Raw genomic sequence first — 23,281 nt, forward strand, 5'->3', positions numbered from 1 at the left:
GCGTTGCTTAATGTTAGTTTGAAGAGAACTTCGGGGTAATTAAGTCAATGATCATCAGGTTGTTTACTTGCCTTCTTGCAGATGTTTACATTCTTGGCAAAGTTTAGCTTACATCAATACGGACTTGGCTCCATTTTCGATTCATCTTGAAGTCCATTTGAGGCTATTAAGATTAGAGACACGAGAATGACAAAGCCATTTGAAGTCATATTGGTAACGAGAGACATCGCATGAACTGCTTTAAGTGTAGTTCAATTTACTGTTATTGACTGCTCAATGCCGTTTGTTGTGCCTTTTATCTTTTATGCTTGGGCGTGGAACGACAGCAACAACAACAACAACCACAACAAAACAAAAAATAAGAAGAAGACGCAAAATAAAAATAAAGTAGAAATAATGTCAACTGCCAAAGCAAGAAGAGTCTGTGGGTATAGGAATAAATATCTTATAGACAACTAAACGGGGGCGACCATTAAGAGCAGCAGAAGCAGCAGCAGTAAGTTTCAAGCTGCGTTAAGTGGCTGCCGCGTTGCGCATACGCCGCGTAAATAGCCAAATACAACGACAACCACAGCGACAGCACCGACAGCGACAAAAGGCGACGCAATACGCTTCTCGACTTTTAAACAGCTTTTACACATGTGCTCAATATATATTTCTATATGTATATAGTGTGAGTATAGCTCCCCGTTCAATATCAAGCGCATAAATATTCATGCAACACATTTGCAAAATATATGTATGTAAAAAAAACACGCCAAGCAAAAAGAAAAGACAGCTGATAAGCTTCACCAGACTTCAGGAGCTACTTGCAGGATGTAATGTAAAAAAAAAGAAAAGAAATCTAAAAAAATAAGAGAAAAAATCATGTATGTCTGTGCGTTGACTGCAAACCTTAGATAAATTTAGTCACATATCCTTGGCCCGACGCTGCCTTATAAGCCATAAATTATGCATGGCTCACTTTTGAACAGCCGCTGCCGTTGCCATTGACTCAGTTGAACGTTTGAGCGTCAGTGAATGTGGTAAGCTCTGGCTTCTAGTTATTTTTCCGTCTCAAATCTTCCTTTTGCTCTGACTCTCGCTTAAATAGAGCAATATCATCGCAATTCCAATACAGTTTACAGTGCCTTTTTTGCCTTGTCAAGCTTGTACTCTGTTTACAGATTCACTTCAAGATCAGCATTATTGCAAAAGCCTATAAATAATTTACCATCAAGACTGGCGCACGACTTTAAAATAAACAACGTTTGCGTTCAGCTTTCAACTCAATTCAATTTACCTCACACTCTCTACAGAGTTCTTGCGTAGCTTTATTTAACATATAAATTGCCTGGCATTTAAAATGCAATTTTAACGGACTTTGCGTTTGCCAATGGCTGACCATTTGTTTTGTCCATTCAACAGTTGAGCTTCCTCCCCGTCCTCGACCCGATACCAGCATTCTCTTCCAAATTTTCGTTGAGCCAAAAAAAGGAAACCAGCATATGTAAAAAGTTTGTCTCATTAGGCGGCAGCTCTCGAAAGCAAACGCCATGCAGCTCTTCAAATGATTTATGACGCGCCTTTTGTATATAGTCCCTTAACCCGAATTCTCCACACTGCCATTTCCACATCCTGTGCTTCCGTTTTTTTTTTTTTTTTTTTTTTTTTTATTATTGAAATACTTGAAGCAAAAGACAAAGCACAGCCCACAACTCCAATAAAGTGAAAAAGGTGCCATAAACAACAAGCGGGGGCGATGTTTGTCAGTGCCTTTCTCCCTTTCCTTTCCTTCACCTCTCTTCCATTCTCTTTTTTTTATGTATTTGCCGAGGGGACAGCCTGCTGTGCAAAAGATGTTACCTACCAGGAGCAGAAGAGCACGAGAAGGAAAATGAGATAGAAAGTGACAAAAACACAATTGTAAACAATGAAAAGGAAAATCTTCCTAAATGCGGCACAAATTTTTCATTTATTTATTGAGACGAACGAGAAGGCGAGCCGAAAGCAAAAGTGGATAAAGTGCGAGACGAAAAAAAAATTGAAATTTGTGCACGTTTGCTTCCTTTTTCCGCTTTTTAAATGAAACGGACAATTCAATTTATGTTTGCCCCAACAGCAACAGCAACAACAACAACAGCAAATAGCAATAACGGCAGACAAACTTCATTAGAAGAATGATAGAATGGGGAAGGCTGGCGAATTCATTGGATGAACATTTCTCATTTTAATACCCTAAAATAAAAAAAGAGATTCGAAACCAAACCCAAAATCCCAGGCATGCAACTGATGAAACCCCTTTAGAATTTCACAGTCTGTCAAAAATTAAAGCATGAAATTCGAGTCAAGAGATGCATAAAGAATTTCAAATTATTTTAGGAATTTATTAAATTCAAAAATTCAAGGGTATTTAAATTTCATACATATTCATTTAGGATTTCTTCGTTACAATTTTCGTTTCGTATCCATTTTTTTAAGTATTTCTTTAAATGCAATTGTTGTCAGCTTTTTGGGGAAAAAAGCCGGCCACAAAACGTTACAAATGGCAAATGGTAAATGGCAAACGGCAAATAGAAAATGGAAAATGTGGAAACTGGCAAATATCAGAAAAGTTTTAATGCGCTAAATCGATGGATGACCGCAAAAAGTTGGTCCAATGCCTGTGGACACTTGAGCAGCCCCACAGATAACTTTTTGTGCTTTAAGCTGGCGCTGTAAATGAGCTTAGGGAGACGATTACGAAAGAGACAGACCGGATGCAGCAGCGTCTTCGAAGGAGGAGGGGAGGAGGCAGTTGAGTTGCATTGTGACAAACTTTTGGCATGTGTGGGTGTAAAACTTTTCATGTTATACTTATTTTTTGTTTGGCTTTGGCTTTCCTTTCCGTCTGCTGACTTTGTCGATAAGTTTTGAGGCTGTTGGCAACCTTGAGCTCAAGCTAAAGCACAGCTGCAGTGATAACCCGCCGTGCAATGCACTTGTGGCAAATCAAAGCCAAAAAACGATAAGCGACCCAGTTCAACACCTTGAACACCTTTTGGGAGGTGTAAAGTGCAATTCATTATCACACAAAGGTGGCAGCCAAATGCGCCAACGAAATGAATTGCATAAAATGCATGAGAATGCATGTTAGTTACTTTTCTGCTTGTTGTTGCTGTGGGAATTAAAAGGTTGCTGCCCCCTAATGTCAGCCCTCCTCTGCTTTACGTTCAACGTTCAAGTGCCACATAATCCTTGTACTTGCTGTTGTTGTTGCTGATGCTGTTGTTGTTGGTGTCCTCGTCGCGACGCGTCAGACTGTAAATAATGAAGTTTGCACCTGGGAGCCGCAGTAGCAGTGATTTGCGTTGGGCGTTGGTGGGCGTGGCAAATGCCAAGCAGCAGGGGAGAGTAGAGGAGCAGCAGGAATAGCAAAATGTGTGGCATGCTTTTAGCAAACGGTCGCAAAACCGCAAAAAAAAAAGAGACATACAATAAATATGCGTAACAAAAATGTTGCACAAACAACAAGCACAAATTTATGAGCTTTGTTGGAGTATAAGAAACGCCACAAATGTAAACAAAATGAAAGCGAGCGAGACACGACAACAAGGACACAAGCAAAACGACACACACAGAGAGAGGGAAAGAGCGCGAGAGAGAGTGCGAGTGAGAGCAAAGACTGTTTGTTTATGCATTGAACGACACACCGAATGTCATTTGGCTATGTGACATTTTGAGGCCTCAGCTGTCAGCCTATTAAGTCATAAATAAATAATTATGCAAAAAAAGATAGATGAGAATATTCCGATGCTCTAGAGAAACAAAGCTTTAACACACAGCTCTGAATACCCGTTGTTATGTCTATGTTTTGTGCAGGGTATAAAATCTCAGAAATTGAGCAACGGCGACTTTGGCATATGTAAACAGAATTTATTACACAGCAGACAGCATACACAGAAAGAGAGAGAGAGAGTGTGTATGTTTGTACAAAGCGAGAGCGAGGCAGAGAGATGACAAACAGTCTAGCCTGTTGTGTCGTCCTTAATCTGCAATTTTATTTTTCATCCACAGGGCAAGCTGTACATCAATTTACATTGCTGTTTGTTTACATACTCTGGCTATCGAAAATATGAGCAATGCAGTTTATTGGAGATTTACAAATATTGTGAATTTATATTTTTATAGCTTCAGTTAAAGCTGCACTAAATTTAGATGAATTTCATGACTGTAACTCATCGTGTAATGTTGATTCATTAAAGCTAGACAAGTTCTGGGTATGACTCCTGGCACTGGCTCCTTTCTTGTTTAATGTCGGCGCTAAATGCCGCTGCTAGGTAAACACGGAACATTCTGGTACGTTTCTAGTCCCCAAACGCAAAACGTGATGCGCATTTTTCGCAGTGCGCTAGAAGCACATACAAAAACTTGCTTCAAACTTTATGGCTGGCCCCATGTCTGTGCATAGAGGCCAGAGGGTATCCCCTCAAAACACGCAGCAACTTGCCGCAGCAGTCGTGTCGGGGCCGTGGCAAGAGTTGTGGCAGCTGCAAGTTGACTGACTCGCTCTCTTCCTCTGACGCATCTTCCAAGTCTGTTTGATGAAACCCGCGTTGCGACTTAAAGCACCAAGCGCCAAGCAAAAATTTCAGATGTCAGTCAGCGATGCATTCATTTGCGAGTTACGCGTTAAATTGAGTGCAGCTTCAGCTAAAAAGGTGCAACATTTCTGAGGTGCAGCAAATGCAAATGTGCAAATGAAAGAGATGTGCATTAAGTTGTCGAAATTGTAACGACCTGCTGCTGGGGAGCTTCGGGGGAGCAAGAAAAACTTGTGCAAAACGACTCAACAGAAATTGTGAGCTCAAGTTGTTTTCTAGCAAATGTCTCTCTAACCGGAAAGTTGACTAAATTACGAGTATCTGCGCAAAAGCTTTTAACAAATTTCCACAATGGCAACGCAACTTTGTTGCACTTTTCGCCAAGTTCTTTGCACCATTATCACTTATGCTAATGGATATTATGTGCTTAGAGAGCACACGATGGTCTACAATTAATTATGCCAGATCCTAATCCAGAGAGCTTTCACATTAATGATGCACAAAACAAAGCCAAGAACAAACTGACTTTAAATGAAATTTTTATTAAAACGGAATTTATCAATTCTCTAGCATTTTGATGGTTTCTTTTTGTCATGTTAAGATTTTTGTCACTTAAGATTTTCTTATAACTTACCACAACTTTGACACACCTAATGCTTGTCAGCAATTACAAAAGCTTGTACAACCATTTACTGTCATATTTTAATTGCATTTCTATCATTTACATCGCAGACCAGAGCCAACAACTCTAATTGATAGTTGGTCGGAGGGGAGAGAGAGACAAAAATGCAAATTCTGTTTGAACTCTGGGATAATTCAAAAGCTTTAAGCTTCAGCAAAAGTAAATTTCGTTTTGGGAAACGAGCAAAGTCATAAAATAAAATGACCATAAAATGCCAGAAACTAAACTATTTTTCCAATGATGGCATGTAAAACAAAAGCCATTGCCACAGAGAGCGAGAGAGAGCGAGAGAGAAGAGGAAAAGCAACACAGCAGCGAACCCAACTGAAAGTGGCAAGTTTTTGTAGCCGGAAGCTTCGACGCTCACACAGCCCACAACATAAAAATCACATTTATTTTTGACACAGAAAACTATTGAAGCATAAAAAGTGGATTTTTCTGTGGCCTCATATTCTCTCATATTTTTTACTATCAACTATTATTAGTATAACTCTGGCCTGTAAATAAGTAAAATGAGAAGAGTTTTTGCAAGTCAGCAAACAGATTCCTTTGTAATACTTGCAGGGTATTTTCTATTCTATTCTTCATCCACTTTAACACATCCCCACCGAACTATGCTAAATTGAATTCCAAAGATTTCAAATATTTACTTTAACTTTGAATTTTATTTTATTTTCTTTTATTTAACACAGAGGCAACATGCCCGGCCGACCAATTCCGCTGCGGCAATGGCAATTGCATACCGAAGTTATGGCGCTGTGATAATGAGAATGACTGTGCGGATGGTTCCGATGAAGCCCCTGGCACATGCAGTAAGTATTCCCCCAGCTACGCACAGATGCACAATTTGTTGCTCACTTTATAGCCCTTTCGAAATCGCAATAGTAATGTCATGCCTGCTCGGCTTCGAGTTCAAGTGCCGAAATGGCGAACAGTGTTTGCCAGCCCAGTGGATGTGTGATGGCGCTCCCGATTGTCGCGATGGTTCCGATGAACTTGATTGTCGTAAGCAAACCAGATTAAAGCTCAAAAACAAACATTTCGACTACTACTAACCCGGAGGATTCACACAACCACTAAAACTGAAATGAAGGGGGAAATCATAAGTTAAAGAGTCGCATTTAAGCATGATATTTATTTCAATGCATGCTGGGCAAAAACTAAGCTCCATCTTCCATCTATCTTTGACTTTATTACTTGGGCGCGCCTAAAAGTTGGCCTCGGTTCTCCATAAATTAACGTCACCAGGCTCGAGCACAATATCGCGACGAGAGCATCAAAAATGCCGCCACCAGCGGAACTAATTTGTATTTATGCATTAGTCCTAGACCCTCCCGCCAGATGTTACTTGTCTCCCCCCGATCCATAAGCTTACTTTGCATAATACGCTGTAAGCATAAAGCAGTGCCATTCGCATATGCAAATTTATGTAGTAGATGATTTACAGGGTGTTCGCTAGTCTAGTATTCGTTCTCCATGAGAAGCTGTCGCACAATTTTCGGGCAACTTATTTGGCAGTTTATAGTCTGTTTCACATTTGGCTAACTATATGCCACAACAACAAATTTTCCTTTTGCTTTTCTTTTCTGTTTTTATTTTATTCCTTCACGCTGTAATTGAAAAAAGCAAAAGCTGTAGCAAGAAGCAGAAATGATGAGATTTTTATGATGTTATCCACTCGTAACTCATCAGCAGGACGACGGCGAAATAAAAACTGGGTAATCAAAAACGAAAAGAGAGAGCGCGCGCCCAATTTGAGCCTGTGGTTTATTTTCTTCTTCTGCCAAACGACTGGCGGCAGGACACGGCTCAGCAAATTTTACACCATTTACAGCTTGCACAGGATTCGCATTCAGTTCTCTCTCTCTCTTCACATCGAACACGTGTGACACTTTATGGCTTTTATGCACAGCAGTCGAATAAATAAAAACAAACAAGTTGAATGTTAATTGAAGTTTAACGTGCGACAAAGAGTATGCAAAACATTTTTTAATAAATTTCATTAAATTTAACAACATTTGCAATTAAATGCTAAAATAGAATATAAAAAGAAAAATGAGACATTTCGAAATGAAATCTGTTATGAACAAGTGAGGAAGATACAGTCGAGTGTGCTCGACTGTGAGATAGCCATCATGCCATTTTGAATAGAAGCTAAACTATGCAGTATTATTCTTAAAATATGCCAGATAATATACCCAATAAATACTGAAATATGCCGAATGACATATTTGATATACATTTGAATTATACCTTTTCTTAAATCCGTAATTTTTACGCCATCTCTATCAAGTTCTCACTATATTTAATATTGTCCATTCTAAGTCGCGCTTGTTATTTGATTTTTGTCCATTTTCGGGACCGGAAGTAAACGTCCCAAAAATATGAAACAAATCTGCGGGCAAACATAAAAAGTGCTGCCGACAAAAAAATTATATTTTTATCTTTTATAGTCTCTGAGGTCTAGATGTTCGTACATAGAAATACAGACAGACTTGGCTATATCATGTATTAGGTCGGAGATACTTCCTTCTGCCTCTTACATACATTACTCGCATTCACAAAGTTCTAATACCCTTCTATCCTATGGATAGCGGGTATACAAACAACAGTGTTGCAAACATGTTGTTGTTTACGACAAAAAAAAAACTTGACTGCAAGGCAGAGAAATTGCAGAAGTAAAACTATTTCACAATGGCATCAATCTTCATTGGCTTTGATGCCTTTCAAGTGTGTTTGTGTCAGCTCCTTTTTATCCTTCCCCTTGACAAGATGCACGTTTGACACGTATACTAAAAGCATTTTAAATAAAATTAAAATCAAATTGTTACCGCCCCTTGGCAGATAACAGGAGAATGCTATTGAATACAGCACAAAACTTACATATGTGCGATTCAGCCTGTGTGTGTTTGTGTATGTGTGTGTGACTGTGCGTGTGCCATTCTTTGTAGCCAGCAAATTGATTTTGCTATGGCTTATACGTTGAAGCTCAACAAAGGCTGGCCTGCCACAGGACATGTCGCTGCTTGTCCACTTTTACGAGACTAGCAACGACAACGACAGCAAAAGAGTAGTGGAAGCTGCTCCTAATAAATTTTACTAAAGTCATAAAAACGATGGTGCGTATACGCAATATTGCAAATAGGCGCATAATAAACTTTTTAAATCTGCCATCAATTATGGTTATCGAAATGTTCAGCTGCAATAAAATGCTGCTAAATTTCTCTAAATTGTAGCTCTAATAATATTAAAATATTAATAACTGTGAGTGCAATTAAATTGAGTTGCATTTAAATACATTTAATTGCTGTCAGTCAAGTTGTCGTTTAAGATGCGTAATTATGCATAATAATAAGCTTATACATTTCTTAATTAGTTGGACAATGATTGGATTTTCGGTCTCGACAAATATTTTGATTATTAAATATTCGGCTTTATCGCTTCTTTGTTAACAAGACACACACGCGCACACACTGCAATAAATTCCAATTTAAGTCACATCACGCATACGACGCGCTGTACATGCAAAATATCAAGCAGCAAAGCGTAAAATAATAATAAATTAATTTATTTGCAACGATGCTTAAGCTGCTCACGGCAAATAGGAATGAAATGCCAAACATTGCTGCGCATAGGTGCACGCAAATAATGGTAAACAAAAGCGGGGAGAAGGGATGGGGAAAAGAGACGAAAGCGAGCGGCATGTCAAAAGGCATATTTAAATATGTGTGCCTGGCGTTATGTGCCTTTATTGCCTGTAGCACACACACACACACACACTTACTCCCACACACAGCAAAAAAACACGAATTACATAATCTTATCTGGCAAAATCAAGCATGGCCAGGACTCAAACAAAGGCCAGCATTCATTTTGCGCGTAACAACAAAAGCACAGAAAAAAATATACATGGAAAATAACACGCATTAAGGGTTAAACACAAGCGTTTTTATGCCACACACACACATCCGCATGTGTGTGGGCGTATCAAATGTGTGTGTGTGTGGTGTGTGTTGCCAGCTTTGTTTAACGTCCGTCGCTCGCTCTCTAAATAGGCAACTGGCGAAACTTCAATGAAAGTTTCAGGCAACAAGACTGCGTCCCATTAGTGTTAGCCTGAAAGTGTGTGTGTGTGTGTGATAATTGCTTTAATGCGTACGCATGTGTGCGTTTTAACTTTATGGAGTGTTGGCTGATAATGTCTTAATTACTGCCTAGATAAAATGCTGCCTGCTTAGCCCCAAGCAGCATTTGCAGTTTCACTGTTGCCCTATATATTTATAGCCGCCTTCGCTTCTCTCCCTCTCCTTCTCTCACTCACTCTCTCTCTCTCTCTCTCTCTCTCTCTCTTCTTACTCCATTGCGTGTGTTTGTGCTTAGTGTTGGCACGACAACTATGTTTATTACTTGCCAGGCATGTGCGCCACAATTGGACTTCGACTTCAATTCCAAGGCAGCTGCTTATAAACTTAATTACAATGCGAGCAACACACACAAGACTATAGAAAAGTCTGTTGCATGCTTCAAGGCGTCAAGACGAAACGCCTTCAATGGAAACCAAAATGCTGCAGCAGCAGCAGTATAATCAAAGATTTAACTAAGCATCACCATTAGCCAGACAGTTAGTAGCTACTCGACACACATACTGTACTCAGGCATCAGCATCAGTATCAGCAGTAAAAGTTTTACGCATCGAGATAAACATCTGAAGGCAGCTTTGATTTGCTGCGATATGCGCTGTTTGGCAATATGCTGAATTAGATACTCAAATCTAAGCTTAATCTCAAAAGTCATTGTGGCAAGACTGTGCTGTATTTTATATAGATTGTATTTTCTTTTTCAGAAATCAACTTATTTATTTTTAGGCAAATATATTCATTCTCTTTGACGAACACCAAAGACTATAGAATACAAATGTGCTATGTGTCCATAGAAATGCTATTAAAAAAACATAAAAATAAAGTAAACGTAATAATTCTCAATGAGTCTAGACTGTCGAATGAGTTTATCTTCTCATTTAACTTAAAAAGTGCGAAGAACCCGCCATGGAACGATATAATCTAAATTATTTTTCTCACACTCATTGCAATGAAAATTCTTGTGTATTACAGAGATAAAGGCGTGTTCATCAGAAGAGTTCACCTGTAAGAATGGCATCGGCGAGTGCATCCCACTCACCTGGATGTGTGATGGCAACAAGGATTGCAGAGATGGTAGCGATGAGGCGTCGTGCAGTAAGAGACATCTAAAATCAAATCTAACTTTGTGCTACTCGCATTCTACTTCGTACTAGCTTTGTAGCTGTAGCTTTCTAGTTATTTATACTTGCACACACATACTATAACAACTACTGTGTGTGGATGTGTGTGTTGTGTTGTGTTTCAACTTGTATCCCATAAGTATGCTACACATAGCTGCTGGAATTGTGTAATACTTATCTAAACATTACATATACAATAAAGCACAAATATTTACGCACACACACACACATCCATACACAGTGAACACTTTAGTGTGCAATGCTCTTATTACATATTTGTTGTAGTTACAGTAGTTATTGTTGTTCTCATTGTTGTTGTAACTACAAATCTCTTTTGGCTTTCATCCCCCTTAGCGTGGTGGCGGTGGCGGTGGCGTTGCTTTTCTTCTTTGCTTTCACTATTTTGCTTTGTTTGCAGCAAATTTTTATAATGGTGTTGGTTTTTTGTTGAGTTATGTCTCGCATATTTCAGCTTCTTATGTTGTTACTCTCTCTCTCTCTCTTTGTGTTGTTTACCTAACTCTATGTTACACTATACTTAACCACAGCTTCTCATACTTAAGTAAACACAACATTCTCACAACAAATCCTCCGCCTGCACACACAAACACACTCAATCAACATTGTCTTCTAACATGGAATCTCACTTTTAACGCACATATTTAGATACCACCTGCCGCACGGATGAGTTCACCTGCGGCAACGGTCGCTGCATACAGAAGCGTTGGGTCTGCGATCACGACAACGATTGCGGCGATGGCACCGATGAGCACGATTGCCATAATATCGGCTGCCCAGCCGATGCCTTCACCTGCGGCGATGGCATGTGTATACGCAAGAGTTGGATGTGCGATGGCGATCAGGATTGCTACGATGGCAGCGATGAGAAAGTAAGTAGATAGTAGATATAGCGATAGCTATGACAACCAATTATGAGTGTCTGGCAAATGCTCAACTGCAAAGTTTAAGTGAAATCTTCGATAAACTTGTGCGAAATTAAATGAAAGTTTGCACAAGTCATTTGGCCAAGTTTTTCATACCAACCTCGTGCATATATACGTATATATAGTATATATGTTTTTATGGTGCATGCTAGAAAAGCATAAATTATGCAACACGCGCGCATTATTCAAAACTGACGACGACGACGGCGTCGACGTCAACGATGGCGTCGTTGGCAACTGCTGCCATAAACATTTATGTGTATGACGTTCAGCTTTTGTTGTCAGACAAGGGAGCAGTAAGGAGCAACAACAACAGCAACAGCACCAGCAGCGTCTGAAACTGCTTCAAGTTCCCCCCAAAAAAAAAGAATAAAAGAAAATAAACTATAAAAAATGTGAAGAATTTTCGCTAGCAGCCCCCAAAAAAAAAAGAAAAAAGTATGCTACAAAACAGATATGCAAGCAATGGCCAGCGACAAGCGTCTGTCTATACACATACATATAAAATGTGTCTGTGAGTGTGTGCATGTCTTAGCTGCCAGCACAGTGGCTGCCACTTAGCAGCACGGCACGTTGTGGATGCTGCTTTATGGCATTTTTGAAGCAAACTTCCTTGCCAGCATCCTTTTGACAGGCGCTGCAAAAATGCATTTCAAATAAAGTATACGCACAGTAGACAGGCAATTTCATTGACTCTCCTTCTCCGCTTTCACTCACTCACTCACTCACTTATTCTCCTTCTCTCTCTCCTTCTTATGTCGCTCTACAGGATTGCGCCGCATCTGTTAGACCACTTTCCTGCAGCACAAACGAGTTTCTCTGCAAGGATCGCATTACCTGCATCTCAAAGTCGTGGCTCTGCGATGGCGATCGCGATTGCCCCAATGGCGAGGATGAGGATATGTCAAACTGTCCGAATATCACCTGCCGAGCAGATCAATTCCAGTGCCACGATCGCAGCTGCATTGCCGGCCATCTGGCCTGCAATGGTGAATCCGACTGCAAGGATGGAAGCGATGAACGCGACTGCAGATTGGCTGCAAAGCGACAGAGCTGCAATGCAACGATTGAATTCGACTGCGGCGGTGGACAATGCATTCCCTTGTCCAAGGTCTGTGACCAGCGCAAGGATTGCCCCGATGGCGAGGATGAGCCGGCGGGCAAGTGCAAAATCAACGAATGCGCCACCAAGAATGGCAACTGCATGCATCGCTGTGTCGATCAACAGATTGGCTACCACTGCGAGTGTCGATCGGGTTACAAACTATCTTTAGATGGCCACACGTGTGTGGATATCAATGAGTGCGAAGAGCCGGGCGCCTGCTCACAGATCTGCATCAATGAGATGGGAGGCTACAAGTGCAAGTGCCACGAGGGATACATGAAAGATCCCAGCAATCACACGCGTTGCAAAGCCACTGAGGGTCATGCTTCACTGCTGTTGGCACGTCGTCATGATATTCGAAAGATTGCGCTGGATCACATGGAGATCACATCGATTGTGAACAACACAAAGTCAGCCACAGCTCTGGATTTTGTCTTCCGTACTGGCATGATATTCTGGAGCGATGTGACCACACAAAGCATCTACAAGGCTCCCATCGATGAGGGCAACGAAAAAACAGTTGTGCTCAAGCAATCTTCAGTCACTTCAGATGGTCTGGCTGTGGATTGGGTTTACAATCATGTGTACTACACGGACACGAGCAAATGCACGATAGAAATGACCAACTTTGACGGCAACATGGGCGCGGTCTTGATCAAGGATTCGCTTGATATTCCACGTTCCATTGCACTCGATCCCATTGATGGCTGGATGTATTGGTCCGACTGGGGAGCATCGCCTAGGATTGAACGAGCTGGCATGGATGGCTCGCATCGCACCACGATTATCAACTATGATGTGAAGTGGCCCAATGGCATCACTCTCGATATGGTGCGAAAGCGTATCTACTGGGTGGATGGCAAACTGAATGTCATCTCCTCAGCCAACTACGATGGCTCACAGCGCAGACAGATTCTCTACTCGACGGAGTATCTGCGACATCCGTTCTCCATCACCACCTTTGAGGATTACATCTACTGGACGGACTGGGACAAGCAGACCGTCTTCAAGGCCAACAAGTTCACCGGCGAAGGTGTCGAGCCCATTACAGCTGTACACATGGTAAGCATACTCTTTGCATACTACTATCGAAACACTTCCCTTATACTCTTATACCCTTTTTGCAGTTGCAGCATCCAATGGTTATTCATGTGTATCATGCATACCGCCAGCCAGATGGCGTTAATCACTGCCAATCGGTCAATGGCCATTGCTCACATCTCTGCCTGCCCGCGCCGCGCATCAATGAGAAGAGTCCGCGCATTTCGTGTGCGTGTCCCGCGGGTCTGAAACTGATGGCCGATGGCCTTATGTGCGTCGAAGATCGTAAGTAGCTTTTGTCAACTGCTCGATTTAAAAATGCCATTCAATGCAGTTTGCTGTTGCACGAGTTCTTGTTGCGGTTGCGGCATTTAACGCTGCAATCGACTGCGATTAACCGTCTGCTTTATGGTTATTTTGTTTGGCTTACATTTTGATTTAATTTTCTGTTGTTTGCCGCTTGATTAAAACATTATTTTTATCCAATTGACTGCGCTACACACACGCAGATATCACAGCGCGAAACACAACTCGTGTTAAGCCAAGCAGTCGGCCTTCAGTAAACAGTTCAGTGTCGTTGCCAACGCCGTCAAGCACAGCAACAACATCACCCCCGAAACTACCTCAAGATGCACCAACGAGTGCAATGCCTGGTATGAGATTGATACGATACAATACAATAGTATACATATGTATATGGGTGGAAGGCTTTTCGTAGTTGGTGCTTGGCTGTCACGAAACTCTTCGTGTCTTCTAATTACTTGTGTCTAACCATAACTTTAATGCTTAGTCTGTCTAACAGTTTTTGCTATTTATAGCTTACACATTTGTATGTAAATGCTTTTCCACCTGAGAGCTGAGAGCTGTTCGCTACTCGCTTTTAATTTCGTCTGCCATTTGTCACGCCAATTTCTTACACATGCATACAACATACAACGCGCACATGTCATCATCATAAATCAACATCAATGATATCGACATAATCACTCAAAAAACACACACACGTGCACACACACACACACACATATGCACACACAGCTATACATGACAATTTTGCGGGCTGCCATGCGAAAGCAGACAGCAGAGCAAAGAGACAGCACGAAAAACCGCCAAAAGGAAGCGCTACTGACATGTTTAATGGCAACAATGGTAACAGCGTCGCGACAATCTCCCACTCATCCCCCACCTCCCCCCACCACACAAGTGTGTGCTGGGCTTAAGCGACAACCCTATGACACTTACTCCATCGAATTTGGCTGCATGCAATTTGTGCCCAACTCTGTCAGAAGCGATGACAATGCGGATACGGATGTGGATGTGGATGCGGATGCGAGTGCGGATGATGAACGGCTGACAGCCGCAGAGGCAGCTGCCGAGCGCTGTTCTCGAGAACGAGAACGAGAAGAACGAAAGACGGACAGACAGACAGACGGACGGACAGACAGACAGGCAGTCAAACTGATATATCAGCAACAAGCAGAAAGTGAGAAGCGCTGCTCTGTCGACAACAAATCGCCATGAAATTAAATTGTACACAAAACGACATGGCCAAGAGACAGAGAGAGCATACACACACACACATATGTGGGCGCTCAAGAGGAGGGCGTGGTGTGTCAGTGTCGGGGCAGGGCAAATAGCAAATAGTTTAACCACAAATTCATCATCCACATGAGCCGCACACACATTCAGCCACATCCATCAGCAGCAAAATTGGCGCTGTCAACACCTCATGGCTGCAGCACAATTATTGCCATGGATGCTGGCATTTTGGCATTTTGTCGCGCTTTGACACAGTCTCCCCCGGAAAATATGTGACACACTCTCGCAAATGTGGCAAATATTTCGGCAAACGCTATACTGATTGTTTGTTGCAAAGTCAGCCAAATGATTGCAATTCCCCCTTTCGCGATGCCATTGTGTGATGCGCCTAAAAGCACGCTTTGATGATCTTTGATCTATTGAAAGCAAGAAAATAAATTAGCACGTTTTCAGCATAGCCCACAACAACAAAGTCTAAGCACACATAGAAAGCTGAGGAGACGACTGTGTAGCCATCTAAGTTGAAGGACATTTCAAAAGAGCACATAAGGTTCTTAAGTTTTCCATAGAAACGCCCACGCAATTTGCTGCGGCTTCAGCTGCTGCTGCTTCTTGTTATCATTTCTGGGAAGAGACATAGAATGGAACATGACAAACACGCTCGCATCATTATTATTATTTATAGCAGCTGGAGCGAACACGCGCTAGTTTTTGGCCCAGCTAATTCCGTCAAAGAAAAAAAATTAGCCACGCACTAAAATTAGTTTCATCATCAAAATATTTTCGTATTTCACGTGCTTTATCTAATTATGATATTTGTAATATTTCATCGCATTTCACATTAAGAAATTTCAATTCATTCACTTAATTTCAAGATATTTCTACACTTCTTTGAAACATTTAAATTACATACATTGTATGTCCACTTCAAGAAGCTCTTTAATCACTTTGTTAAACTGTAAAGTCCTCTTTAAATTGTTATTTTTTTTTTATTGCCCATTTGTGCTGTCGGTGAAACCTAGAGCGAGTGTTGCTATGCCTACCCAAATCAAGAGCTTGGGGAGAGAGGAGCAGCTTAGCTGTGTGAGGCCACACAAATGCGCCTAATTACGTCAATTTAAAAAGTAAAAGAATAAAAGGAATGAATATAAAATAAGAAAACGTTAAGCGGCTCAAGCAAATACCGTTACATTGCCACAACCTGACTGACCGACAAAATAAATGGACAAACGGACAGACGTAGAGACTGACCCAAGCAAACTCAAATGCTGCACTATATTTCTAAGAAAACGACAAACTCGCTAAGGACTACACAGCAACGATAATGATGATGTTTGCTAATGATGATGATGATCCCGACTTGGACCAAGTGGGTACTTGAAAGAGAGAGAGAGAGAGATAGAAATTGTGAGCTTAGGCAAAAGTTTGCACAGTTCGCGCGACCAGATGAGCAGATGATGGTCTGACCCCCAAAAACCAGAGACGGGGGGGTGAGTGGATGATGGGCCAAGTAAATAACTATAAACTAGTTAAGGACTATTTCAATTAGATGACCAAGCCGGCAAACGGGAATACGCCATAACTGCAATTTCAATTAGCGGTTTGTGCTACTTTTTCTATGGCCTTGCTTGCCACCCTTGATTGCCACCCACGCGGCAGCAGCCGCACTTCAAATTGCTTAATTAAGCGCAGGCAAAGTTTCGCAAATACGCCAGAGACAAACAGGCAAAAAATGACAGAGCGACAGACGGCGACTGCGATTCCGACTGCGATTGCGATTGCGACTGCGGCTGTGAGCTTGGAAGCGTCATAAACTTTGAGCCTTCGAAGTAACGATTGCATTTTTAATAGCCAAACACATAAAGTAGCATAGAGGATGGGAGTCGAGAGGGGAGAGAGGGGGCACGGGTGGTTATGGGTCAACAGCTGCTCCAGTGTTGTTTGCAAATTTTATGACTTTCAGTTGGGCTGCAGTTGTTGGTCAGCTCAGCGCCAGTTTACCATTGTCTCGCACTTTACTGCATATTGTGTGGCATTAAATAGCAACATGCTGTCAGCCGCTGCCGCATGCCACACGCCACATGCCACACACACACACAAACTCACACACGCACAAACATTTTATTTTTCTATACATTGAGATACGGTATATATCCCGGAAAAGTTTTCAACTTTGTTTATCTAATCTGGTCACAAAAAAAAAAGGTGACATCGCCGTCGGCAACGTAAAGCATTTTATGCGTTTTTATTTCATTTGCGATTTCCCCCGCTTTCCGCTTGCTCCGCTCTTGCTAGCCACAGGAGCCCACAGGAACAGGAGCAGGAGCATGTCGCGAAATTTTTATGGCATATTCGTTAGGGGTGCTACGAGAAATACACCTGGTCTGGTCTGGTCTGGTCGGGAATGGTCTGGAGTATGGTAGCAGAGCCATTCGCTGTCTTTAAAAAAACATATAAAACACATGTGCAGGATTATAAACAGAACAGAATGCGAACAAAAAAATTGGGGAACATTACATTGTTTGTTGTGCTGTGCCTGGGAGCTGGCAAATTGCATTTGCTATAGATTAGGGACCCGCAATAATATATGACATTTATGGCAGTACATAAAATATGGCACAACAAGAGGGGAAGACAAACAGCCAGCAAGTTGGAGTATGTTCCAAAATACTTCAAACTCAGTGGGAAACTTAAAGTTGCAAAAGTTGAAAACAAGCAAAGAAAACTGCACTACAAATAAACTAAGAAATAGAAGTATCATTAGTTAGTTCCACCTTTCTACTTCATTTCTGTTGAATTTAATAAAAACCCTTTTTAGTAATCTAATATATAAGCAAACCCCTCTCTAAATTAAGCTTACTCTATCCATCCTATCTCTCTTTCAATGTGTAATTAATTTCGCATTAGGCAACCTTAAAATACTGAAAGTAAATTGATTTAAAATGCAGCGATAACCATTTGAGGAACACCCTCAACGCACAACAACCTTTTTTAACTGCTATGTGGGGAAGAACCTTTAAATGATAGCAAAGGAGTCTGCGCCCTGCCCCTAAAAATACATTTTGAAAGAAGCTTATTTTGTATCACACACACACACACACACACACACACACACACTAATATACACGAACACAGCTTGCAATTAATGTGGCAAGTATGCGTAGAGCTTTTCAACTGCTTTTCTTTTGCCACTTGACTGTCTGTTAATGCCGCAAATAAATTGCTAAGAACCTGCTCCCCGGTTGGCGCTGACAATCGATGCTGTGCAGCTGTTGCCGCTGCCAACTTTTAATGATAATTCCGGTTGCTGCCGCCGCCATATGCGGCACATTCTCATGCTGATCCGTCCAGTTCATGGAAATTACGACAAGCCGTAGACCAAAAATTAATACTAACAACACAAAAAGAATAAGAATAATGACAAAGAAGCAGACAGGCTTGTATAAGATGAAGAAGATGGAGAAAATAACAAGAAGAACAATAAGTAGAACAAGAGGCGACAGTTCGTGCAATGCTGTTAAATGCGGCACATCCTTTGCCAGACGAACGCGTCCTGTGCTTAACTTTTGAACAAATTCTAAACGGAAAATATGAAAACGAATTATGTTGACAGCGGAAAAATCCTACAACTTCCTGCCGCACAGACAACAACGTCACCAGCAACAAAAAAAAACAAAAAAAACCAAAAAGCGTGACATAAAAAGTTGACAGCGTAACGGCACAGAGGAGCATGGAAGATGAGAGACACTAGGAAGAGAGAGGGGATAGGGGGCAGGAATTGGGGACGGAAACATTCGCCACTGGATGCCGTTGACTTTTGGCAGTTCCCAAAAATAATGAAATATTTTAATTATGCTTCAACCTGACCAGAACACAAGAATCCTCATAAACTCGACGGAATTTTTGATTAAAACAATATATTTATAGAACTATTATCAAATAATGCACATGCAGCATTGACTTTGATGCCCAAAATACTCTTGTAGTTGAGTAAACATTCTTTGAATAACTAATTTGCCCATTTCCTTGCTTTACGTTGATAAATTGCCTTGCGGCAGCTTTTAATAAAAAATAATTAGACTCGCTTGCTTTACTCTTTGAATTTCCTTATTTTTTATAATAATGGTGAAGGATTTCTTTGTGCTTTACTTTCTTCTACTCGTAAATATTGAATTTCAATTTTGGTTTTGGTTTTCAATATCCATCTTAATCACAGCTAACTAAGAGAGTATTATATGTTGTATGTATTCACTTCTTAGCAGACAAAGTGCCCGCCGGAAATGCGACACACAAGGATGACAAACTCTTGGACTCGTCGCAGACTGAAGAGCAGAGCTCAACATGGGCAACAGCAGTGCTCGTTGTCGGCTCCATTGTCGGAGTAATAGTTCTTGTGGGCGTAAGTACTGCAAAATTATTTGTATGCCAATGAATTTTGGGCCGGTAACTAAGCAATCAATTTATTTTCGGCTACTATGTATTATATATTTTACAGACATGCTATTTGTTCATAAAGCGTTATCCGAAAAGAGGAAATTCCATGAATTTTGTGAATCCCACGTACAATAAGACCACAGAGGATACGTTCAGTTTGGAGAAGAATGCGCCCATCGATGCAAGCAGTAAATATGCCCCAGCATTGGAGGAAGAGGTAAGCGGGTCGATGGTGACGTCAGCGGCAAATCCAAATGATTTTAGCTATGTGAGATTTTAAATTTGCCAAGCTAAACCTAAGCTAGAACTAATCTTAAATTAAATGTTGTACATAGATGGATACATATGTATTTAGTCAGATTATATATCGTAAGTCCTAAGCTATATCAGTTGGTAACCTACAAAATAAGTCGAGTACAAGTTGGGAGAGCCCCGTGCTGAAAGAGTAACATAACATATAAATGTAAAAATAAGTATGTACTCTATTGTATATCCGAGTGTTTATTCTCACTAACTAACAGAACCACGCGAACAACAATTTATCATATTTCCAAATGCATTCTTAAGTGTTAAAATAGCATATAGAACAAGCAACTTTTAAGTGTTTTACCAGATAATTGATAACGTATTTATATGTGTACTTATGTGTTTTCGGAACCAAGAGGTTTTATTTTTTAAATCCTCAACAAGTTGTGACAATTTTTACATATACAAAATAATTGAAAAACCGTTAACTAGCCACAAATGTCAAATAACTAAGCACATTTTATTTTGAACAATCAATTTATATATTTAATGAAATAATATGTGTTCACTTTCGAAGCCTAATCACAGTAAATAATTTCTTTAAGGAAAAATGAATATACATATTTAAAAATAATAGAATTTCATAGCTGATTGAGTACTTGACATTTGCTGCTAGTTTTCATAGTTAAATTGAAAAGAGTTTGGTGCTCAATACATTACAAACTTTACAGATTAATATTCTATGAAGTTAAAACTTGCCTTTCTCAAAGAAACAGAAAAAATAGATTTACTTTCAATGTCTTTCTTCTTCTTTCCCTTTTCTTGAAAACGCGAATTTGTATATTTATAAAATTCACATCACTTAATTTAAAAATCTAATTCTGAAAGAGTATTTAAGCCTCGGCCTGCCAACTTTTAAGTTAGCTTTTCCTTTCTGTATCCGAAAATCAGCACAAGCAACACAGTTTCAAGTTTAGCAAATATTTAGTTAAGACCAATGTGTATGCAAACATTAAACAGTTGCACACACACACATATACACATATGACTTGGCAGGATTTTAACGAAATTTGTTTATCAACTTTGCACGCTGCGAGCGAAAACGCAAAAACCAAAGCTAGATATCCATTAGCAAATAGAAGGTAAGTCGTGGTCATGCATAATAAATTGTTGCATTCGAAATTGTCATTATTATAATTATTATGATTATTATTACACTGAGTACACATAATTTAATTGGCATTTTATTGTTATATGATTTAATTTATTAGCCATTTATAAATCGATCTAAATGCCGCCGCAATGCCACCAGAATGCCATCGATTCTATTGTGTGAGAACATTGTGAAAATTGTTGAAAACTCTCGTTGACACGACACGGCATTAGAGCAGCCCTCAGGGCCGCACCTTTCGTAATTTCGTAATTGTGATGCAATGCAATGCAATCAAAACGTGCATATCCATTGGCCAATTAAACATAAAGGCCAATTAAAAAGCGTCAATGGAGCGTCAAAATGTCCTTTTTTCTGTCTGTCGCAGGCCAACAGCAGCTGCTGCATTTTCATATAATTTACTAAAATATTTAAATTAAATTGAATTTTGCATTTCGGCAAATGCCTGCTGCTATTTTTAATTAGCACGCTAAATTTTCAACTGCACCAACAAAAAAAAAAACAAATGAAAAACACAGCGAAAGAACAACAACTACATAGATAATTATGCCAATTTAAGCAAAATATCATTAAGCCTGATTTTCAGTGCGGTCAGCTGGCATAGAAATTTGCATTTGCATTTCACGAATAGACAAGGACGACGATTTACGCATTGTTATCATTGGAAAATTTTACGATGTTTGTATTTATAATATTTCGAATTATGCAATCAATAGGGGTTCCGGTAATATTGCCATCAACATTCCCGCCAGATTATGGAAAATATTCCATTATATTTTCATTCAATTTATAGTTGTTTAAAGCTTCATTTACATTTAATGGGGCAGAGTTTTATTTTTACATTAAACATAACAGTTGATTACGTACCCACTTTTATCATTTTTACACTTTGCCTTAATGTGTTAAGCGTACATATTTTAAAGCAGCTTTTAATATTTGATTACATTTTTTCCAGGAACCCTTACGCGCTGAGGTCATAGAATGTGTTTGAAATGAGAGCATAGGAAAGCCATACACAACAAAAACAAACAAAACAAAAGACATATCCAAACAGACTGCGGTTTATCGGCAGAAGCTAAGGCAACAACAAGAAGAAAGAGCAAAACAAGAAAAAAAAACTCCTATTATGAAGTCCTTTAAGTTTAAGGCACCTAACTCAAAGAAACAAAAAGTAAAACTTTTGTTTAGCAAGTATAAAGAAGCATGCCAAAAAAGACAACAACAACAACTACAACAACAAGAACATTAACAAGATGGTAACCACAAGAAAGAGAATTCAATCACAACAATAAGAAGAGAACCACAACAATTAAATATTATCATGGGGAAAACAAAATACTCAACAAATTTAATTTGTTGCCTAGTTTACAATTTAATTTAAATTCAACATCAAAACTCATGAAACACGCCTCCATTCAAATACGCCCACAAACTAATACGCAACTTTTGCGACGGCAGGGCGAAACCTTTTGAGATCAACCAACAGCATCAACACACACACACACTCATACACACGCACATTTGTATGTACACTCACACAATCGCACACACGCATATCCATACTCATAAGAACACACACACACACACATACACGCAGGGAGCGAGCCACAAGGACACAATTCAGAGCCGAAATTCAACCTTTCGTTTTAAGTGAATGAAATAAATTGTAAAAAAGTTGAAAATGTGCAAAATAATTTGTTGGAATTTAAACAAAAAACTAAGAAATTCCTCTGTTGATTTGCTCAATTGTGATAGAATTTATTACTTAAATGTAAATTAAATATCAAATTGCATTTGATTTCTAGCTGCCACTAAACATGTAATTTAAAAAAAAAATAAATAAGTTCAGCTTATATCACAATCGACCAAATCGACGGAGCAATGAAATTGCAAATCGTTCAAATATGAAACAATAATAATGAATATTATTACGAATCATAGTGATTTAGATATTTTTTGTTATGAATAAAAAATTGAAAATGAAATTAATGAAAAATGGATAAAAATAATGTATTTAGCACAAATATTTAGATCAAATTTAGTGAATACTTCATGTACATTTTGCAATGTAAATACATTTTTGGAAAAAGGGGATATCAATGAGAATACAAAACACGAAAAAGATGGTCGAATATATTAAACGAAAGCTAAACATCATTATACAACAATATTTTTAATTCACATTATTTCTTTGTATACATTTTTCGCTCGTTCTCTTTGGGTATTCAGAACAATATGCTGTGATCAGTTTAAAGAAAATATATATGTATATGTATCATACATTTATTTTAAATTAT

The 23,281-nt window shown here is 39.6% G+C and overlaps 1 protein-coding gene across 8 annotated transcripts in view; it reads left to right on the top strand.

Annotated features, from left to right (window-relative positions):
• LOC132786891 (low-density lipoprotein receptor-like) overlaps nucleotides 1-22,009 on the top strand; it is a 36,558-nt gene extending 14,549 nt beyond the window's left edge. For 2 of the 8 annotated variants that reach the window (XM_060793601.1, XM_060793607.1), the window contains 9 exons: nucleotides 5,937-6,056; nucleotides 6,130-6,249; nucleotides 11,171-11,394; nucleotides 12,218-13,615; nucleotides 13,681-13,879; nucleotides 14,104-14,247; nucleotides 19,393-19,532; nucleotides 19,629-19,784; nucleotides 21,940-22,009. In XM_060793601.1, the coding sequence (XP_060649584.1) occupies nucleotides 5,937-6,056; nucleotides 6,130-6,249; nucleotides 11,171-11,394; nucleotides 12,218-13,615; nucleotides 13,681-13,879; nucleotides 14,104-14,247; nucleotides 19,393-19,532; nucleotides 19,629-19,784; nucleotides 21,940-21,975 (2,537 nt within the window). In that variant the 3' untranslated portion in view covers nucleotides 21,976-22,009. Of the gene's footprint in view, nucleotides 1-5,936; nucleotides 6,057-6,129; nucleotides 6,250-10,355; nucleotides 10,479-11,170; nucleotides 11,395-12,217; nucleotides 13,616-13,680; nucleotides 13,880-14,103; nucleotides 14,248-19,392; nucleotides 19,533-19,628; nucleotides 19,785-21,939 lie in introns of all 8 variants that reach the window. The other 6 variants (XM_060793600.1, XM_060793606.1, XM_060793608.1 and 3 more) reach the window with 5 other exon arrangements.
• Nucleotides 22,010-23,281: the final 1,272 nt, after the last annotated feature.

This window comes from Drosophila nasuta, chromosome 2R (genome assembly GCF_023558535.2).
Source record: "Drosophila nasuta strain 15112-1781.00 chromosome 2R, ASM2355853v1, whole genome shotgun sequence".
Lineage (NCBI taxonomy): Eukaryota > Metazoa > Arthropoda > Insecta > Diptera > Drosophilidae > Drosophila > Drosophila nasuta.